General features: G+C 32.5%; 1 protein-coding gene across 1 annotated transcript; it reads right to left on the bottom strand.

Annotated features, from left to right (window-relative positions):
* Nucleotides 1-7,074, bottom strand: LOC18110748 (UPF0481 protein At3g47200). The gene is made up of 3 exons (XM_006389015.3): nt 6,906-7,074; nt 4,407-4,537; nt 1-1,359 (listed from the first exon to the last, which is right to left on the bottom strand). Exons 1-3 carry the CDS (start codon nt 7,072-7,074, stop codon nt 175-177), a joined length of 1,485 nt encoding a protein of 494 aa, XP_006389077.3. The 3' UTR covers nt 1-174.
* Between the last annotated feature and the right edge of the window lie 548 nt (nt 7,075-7,622).

The following is a 7,622-nucleotide window of genomic DNA, read 5'->3' as shown; positions in this document are numbered from 1 at the left end:
TGAGATCCCAAGATATGATCTATATTATTCTCTAACACAATACAACAACAAGAATTTGCAACAACATTATTAGTTCAGAAATACACATACCCAGAGTTTAAAAACAATCTTCAAAGGAAAATAACAATTACATCAATCATACGTAGGAATAATGAAACTAAACGAGATAAAATCCTAGAATACCGATTTTACGGAAGTGATAGTCTGTATCAAAGTGAGGATCAGCAGGATAGCTGCTGCAACAGTTGCCGTACCTCTCCAAACATTGGGGAAATATACAAGTTTCAAGGTTGCCTTTCTATGGTTCCAGCGGTTCTTATAGTGGGCATTCATCTTTCCGCAGATATCATCATAAAACGTATAAGTGCCGGTGATTGTTTCGCAAAGCTTATTAATCATATTTGAAACTGCGGCATCGTCACCTAGCCAGTTGAGAATAATTCCATTTTCAGCTAGCAAAGCCACGTCTTCTGCACTGTCGATAAGATGGTCCATAAACTTAATGTAACTGCATACGTAAGCTTTAAACGGGTAGCAGCACTGCTCCAAGGCCATGATATTTCGTACAAGACGTTCGAAGCAGTAATCAACTTCCAAGCGTGGTATTTTCAACACTCCTTCCTCAAATGTTATGTTGACCAAACATTTGTCTTCGGTTACCTGAAACTTCACCCCTGCCTCGCGAAGCATGACGGCATTATATTTCAGCTTGATAGGATTAAAATTACAACGTGGCTGAATGGCTCCCTTCAACATAAAATTCCTTAGTAAATCAGTGAAATGCCTGCTTCCCTCTACATCCCGGCCGGTGTTTTGCAGCGCTTGTGAACACGTGTACTTTCCCAAATAAACGTTAGCAAGATCAAGAAAAGGAAAGCATGTTGCCTGTTTGCGAAAGCCCTTCTCATATATTTCCTTAATAATGAAGAAAGGTAGTTGGTTTTCAAGTAGCATCAAGTCTTCTCGTATGTCAAATATCATCCAGGGCTTAACACTTTCAGAATAATGTTCAATATCATTTGAATCCTCCAAAAACTCAATAATGAAGACTGCATCCAACAGAATCATCTCTATGAACTCACTGCTTGTAATTTCGCTGAAGTTCTCTGAATAACTGGCTCGGATACGCGCTTCTTTATCCTGAATGATGATCAAAAGATCCTCGATTTTCTTCTTATATATCCCATCCCGTTCAGAAAACCCTTTGAAATATCTCAATTTTTGCTCTTCCATATCCTTTAGTCTTTCATCGCCGCGGTGAAGAGGACCTATTGAAATCAGTTTTGGAGTGTAGGCTTTCGGTCTTACCTTTCGAAACGAATTGGGCACCCTGTAGATACAACACCACTCAGCCCGGTCCTGTTGAGAGGTCAACGATCCCATCTTATTTTGCAGCTGTGTCAAAATATCAGTCATCCCAGTGTTGGGTTTGATGTTTAAAACACATGAGGTACTTGCTATATCTTTTCCTTTGTTTGGAACACTTTCCCTATCGTCTTCCATTATCTGATCCACTTACTTGTTCATTGTTTTTCAAGGATGAAGTTCTTGCAGTAAATTTATCGTTTTCCAGTCTGCATTTTCGGTGAAACATGTTAAAGAATAATATATATCATATTCTAGAATCTCACCTAATAATTTAAGTTATTGGGTTGAGATGATTCTTTGACATGGTATCAGAGCCTTGATGACCAAATGGTCACGAGTTCGAATCTTATCTTTCCTGTTTATTTGATAAAAAAAATCAAGCAAAAGGTAATGTGAAACTGTGCAAGTTTCAAGTCCAAAAAACTTTCACTTGAGGGGATGTTTTAGAGAATAATATAAATCATATTTTGAGATCTCACCTAACAGTTTAAGCTATTAGGTTGAGATAGTTTTTTGATAAAACAAACCAAGAATGAATAGAAGGTGTGTGTGTACGAAAATTGTCCATGTAAATTTTTTAGAGCAATGCTATACAGAAATCATACGAAAATTTCATGTATGAACTATTATAATTACTCTTAATCAATCATTTAATATTTTTGGAACGCATGTACACTCAATATATATATCGCTTCAGTAGTTATCACTTAACAAATCAATTTATGTGAAATTTTTTATATAATTTGTTAGTATACAAAATATTTAATTTTGAATTTTTTTAATCCAGCCATTTTCCTTCTCATTGAATTGTCATGATCAAGAAATAACATAATTTAAAACTATGCATAAAATCCTCCTAATTAACTATTAAGTTATGTTATTTGGGTCGATGATTCAGCTCAATCTATTAATTTTCATCTTCTAGATGCATTACTTGAAGATTATTAATTTATTTATCAGAACAAATTAGCATTAATTATAAAGTCGTGTGTAAATTTAAGAATTCTAAATTAAATGATGAAGTATCGAGGGTGCAAAAAAATGATCGAATTAAGTATTAATGATAGGAGTAAGTGTGTAAAATTTATGTAATGGGATTTGATAAATTTTAAATTAAAATTTACATAATTTAAAAACATGTATTTTGGTGGGACCAATATTAGGTGTAACTAGATTTTTAGCCCGATAATTTTTTTTTAATGTATGAAAAAAATATTTAGGCATTGCTAGTATTTTTTCTTATAGAAAAAAAATTAAATTAAACCATATAAGGATTATTTTGACATGTTCCATTCAACTTGAAGTTCAAAAGGTAACCCAAATAACCAGTAAAAATATAGTTTGCCTCATAATAAATATTCAAGATCATAATTGTTTTTATAAATACTAAGATAAAAACCTATTAAATTGATTCAGATCAATCTAAATTAACTTGTCAGTCCACTTGCCAGATCATGAGACCATAGTAACCCTATAAAAAATAAATCAAAAGTACAAATAATGAAACTCAATTTCCAATAAATTTAGTGTTGAATAATAAAATTAAAAAATCATTTAAAAAAAGACCAGAAAAACTTGACTCGAGTCAACTTGGGTCATAAGACCGAGATAACTCAATATAAAGTAAATTGAAATAAATTATGAAGTTTAATTCTTAATCAATCTAGTGTTGAAAGATAAAATTGAAATAGAATCTGATTAAAAAAATATAAAAAATGACTCGAGTAAACCCGGGTTAACAAGCCAAGCTTGTGACTTGAGTCATGAGATATGGATAATCTTATAGAAAGCAAATCAAAATAAATAATGAAACTTAATTCCCAATCACCCCAAAGTTGAGGGATGAATTTGAAAAAAATAAATAACAAGAAAAAAACAAAAACTCGATTCAATCGAGTCGATCTGTTAAACCCGCGGTCTAGGTCATAAAACTGGGATAACCTTATAAAAAGTAAATTAATAAAAATTATAAAGTTCAATCTCCCAATAAATCTAATATTGAAGGATGTAATTTAAAAAAAAAACAAAACACTATTCTGATAAATAGTATTTTACGAGGAGTGGTACAATTTTTTTTTTTAGTTTTTTTTTAAAGAAAGAAAGAGAAGATTAAATAATGGTTTGAAAAAAAAAAAACTTATGAAGATGTTGTTTTTACAAATTCTTATTTAAAATTTGTCAAAATCAGCTATATACAAAGATGAAGATATTTCATTTTCAAAATACAAAGAAAGAAAGAGAAGATGAAAAATAACTTATGATATTTAAAATCAAAAGTCAGATCTCATATATCATGTCTTATATACAAATTCTTAATCAATGAACAATTATATTTTAAAAAAACTTTTGTTCCTTTTCTGTAATTATTGCAATAGGGATTTTCTATTGTTAGTGACAAGTGCAGATAGATTAACTAACTAATTGATAAAGAATTATAAGTTTAATCATTGTTAAAAAAATTTATATGTTTTTTTTCTAATTATTTATATAACTGGTATCAATTTTAATGAGCAATATGCATCTATGTTCCTATTACGTAGTTGACTTTTCTCCATCCACTTGACTTTTTTTTCCCCCTCTAAGTCTCTGGCCTCATCTAATCCAAATGGTTCCATGTTTAATGCTCTTGGCCAGTTCAATATCGTTTTCCACGTTTGAAGCACTTGCAATAAATTTATCCTTTTCCAGCCTGCGAATTCGGTGAAACAAACCAGGAATGAATGGAAGGTATATATATAGCAAACCAGGAATGACTTTTTCCCCCCTCTACTTGTCTTCTTCTGACTCGTTTACAATCTTCCTATATATTCAATTGTTTAAATTGTATTAAAAAACCAGACCGGGCCTAGTTTAGTTCTTTTAAAAAAAATGAAAAACAAAAATGGAACTACACACACCATGCACTTTTATAGGGAAAAGGTAAACTCTATGGATAGAATGCTTATACATATATTAAACCTTGTAATGTCTGAAGAGCTTAAACCAAATCCAAAACATCGTTCGTAAATTTTCAAAGAACAAAACTAGATAGTGCTGACCTGAGGGAGATCGATCAGTGGACACTCTCTGTAGAGATATGGTCCCAAGCAGCGAGCCTCTTTCCTATAGATTGCAGCTCCCCTCTCTCTCTCTAAGTCTCCTGCCTTGTCTACCCTAATGGTTGCGCGACCTCTAGATTATATGGTGGTAGGAAAACGTGGATGTCATTGAGTTTTCTTCTGTGTCATCAGTAAATTGTCAGCTCGTGTCATCAGTAAACGAGTAGGTCATTTTAACTTTTATATATTTACAGTCATTACCATATGCATTTATGTTCACATTTATATATATATTTATAGTCATTGTCATATGCATTTATTAGAAAAACTGTATTAACTTATTTTTTTAGGAATTGTATTACTATTTTAGTCTTTTTTCTAATTTGAAATAATGTTTTTTATATCTTAGTATTGACATATCTGTTGGAAAAAATTAACACCAGAGCAGTGTTGGTTCGAATTTTGTTGTCGGTGGGTCAGTAGGTTGATAGGGATTAATTAATTTTAAAAATCATCTTTGGACTTTCCACACTTTTATGAAAAGCATTTTCCACATGGCAAGTTTGGCACTCAAGTTTTTACCACCAGCCACTGCCCCTCTTCTACAATAATCTTGAATGTTCACTGGCTCACTCGTAGACATCTTTGATGCTGTACGAAGACTACAGGATACTTTGTGCTATACAAATTATTTAATTTTACTGTATTCTTCTACATGGTTGTGATGGTATAATGTGATTTTTCACTCATTTTCATTTTCGCTTATTTAGATGAGAAATTAATGTTCTTTAGTCTCTAAATTATCTTATCTAGGGTTGATTATAAAAGCTAAATAATCAATATACAAATTAGGATATAAAAATGATAAGTAATTAGATTGAATTTAAGTTAGAAATAAACGGTAACCTTGTAATGACAATTTTAGGTATTTTCAGTGTTTTTTTCATCTCCAGCTCGTGTTTTTTTTTGCGATTTGTTGTTTTCACATTATATATTGACTACGTGCATTTTATGTTTTATTCAGTCAATGTCATATGCTTCCATGTTCTTCGTCAGCTCAGAGATATATTTGAAAACGAATTTAAACTATTATTATTATAAAAAAAACCTTCGAGGAATTGTTTTTTTCAATGATGAAGCTAGCTTTCACTGGCTGTTTTTCGTGTGCCTATATATCAAGATAAGTAAGCAAATAAAATGTCAAGGACCATGTGAGGCATGATTAATTCACATGTTTATAAATAGTAAGAGAACCTATAAAAAATCAGATACAAATAATTGAAAAGTCCTTCAAATAGAAGTTAAAGTCTATCAAGACTTTAAAATATCACATGTTCAAGCTCATATAAAAATGTTATATCCCTCCAAAATAAGTTCAAGATTATAATATTCAGATATGACTCTTAATTAGAGAATTTGTACACCTAAAACATATATCATGACTTTGAATATTAGTTACAATTCTTAGTAATAAAAATACTAGGTGTCCAATTTAAATCTTTCAAATTATGAAAACAATAACGACACATCATACGTGCAACACTGCCTTTTACTTTTTTTTTTTTTTGAAAGTTTATATTTGATAATACGGTGTATAATATTTTTTTAATTAAAAATACATTAAAATAATATATTTTTTCAGTTTTTTTTAACACCAATATATCAAAATTATTAAAGAAAAAATTAAAAAATTATTAATTTAATATTTTTTGATAAAAAATAATTTTAAAAACATGATTTTTCTAAAAAAAACTCCCGAAGTTTTTTTTTGCCTTATGTATCGGAAAAAAAAAATCTATTGAGTGAGTGAGGGCTAAAAAGAAGAGAGGGTCAGAAGATAACTTAGTCAAAATAATGTCGGCAAAACGTGCATGTCATGTAGTCATTTTCGGTGAGAGGTCATTTTCACCTTTATATTTTTGTAGTCATTGCATATGTATGTTGACATTTATATTTATATATTTATAGTCACTGACTCACTGTCATATATATGCAGTTATGTTCATGACAGCTAGATATATATTCAAAAAAATGGATTAACTTACTTTTAAAAAATTATATTAACATATTATGCCTTGTTTGTTTCCAGGAATTCATTTTCCTGGAAACCATTTTCCCCACTTTCCCATGTTTGGCAAGCATAAGGAAAATCAGTCAAAGGAAACTCAATTCCAGTCAACAAAAAAATGAAACGTTAGAGCAGGAAAGTGTTTTCCTTTCTTTATTCTAAGGAAAACACTTTCCGTTTCTTTATTAACCAAAAGCTCCCATCCAAAAGCTCTCATGCTCTGTTAATTTCACTGCAACCAAAAGCTCTCATGCTCTGTAAACCGAAACCCATGGGAATGCAACCCATTCAACCATAGCAAACCCAAACCCCTGGGAAAAATCAACCACAGCAAACCCAAAAATTGAACCCAGAAACCAAACACAGACCCATACACATACACGGCAAAATTATTTCCTTTCGCCATTGTTGCTATCACAACAAAGAATTACCACTGTCACAGCAAAGAATCACCATTCTTTTCTCAAGCCGAAGGCGCCCTTCGCGCCCGTTTCCTTCCCAATCTCTTCGCCAGGCAACCCATCCATAGAAAACCACAACCCCTGCATTTTTTCCATAAACCACACACTGCAAACCCATACACAGCAAACCCAAACCCATTTTTCCCAGAAATCGGGTTTGCTGTGTTTTTTTCACAGAAACCAAACAAAACAATTTGTTTGGTTTCTGTGAAAAAAACACAGCAAACCCATGCTTTGTTTCTCCACCCGATGTGATTTTCCTTCTCTGTTGCTGATATGCGTTTCCTGTGTTTTGTGCATTTCCTGTGCTTTGTTGGCACAAGGGACAGGGGAAGGGGAATGAAAGAAACCGAGAGGGAACAGTGGGAATCGACCGAGAGGGAGAGGGAACAGGGGGAATCGTCGACCGAGAGGGAGAGGGAACAGGGGGAATCGTCGACCGAGAGGGAGAGGGAACAGTGGGAATCGACCGAGAGGGAGAGGGAGAGGGAACATGGAACAGGGAACAAGGGAATGGGAGAGGGGAATCGACCGAGAGGGAGGGAGAATGGGAGAGGGGAATGGAATTAATTTGATAAAGGAAGCTTTGAAGGAATTAATTTGATACGAAGTCAGGGGAAGGAAGCTTTGAAGAAATTAATTTCTGTGTTTGTGCGAGAGTTAATTTGATATTTACTTTGTTTCTAA

Source organism: Populus trichocarpa, chromosome 17 (assembly GCF_000002775.5).
Source record: "Populus trichocarpa isolate Nisqually-1 chromosome 17, P.trichocarpa_v4.1, whole genome shotgun sequence".
NCBI lineage: Eukaryota > Viridiplantae > Streptophyta > Magnoliopsida > Malpighiales > Salicaceae > Populus > Populus trichocarpa.
This window is presented reverse-complemented; position numbering and strand designations above follow the sequence as displayed.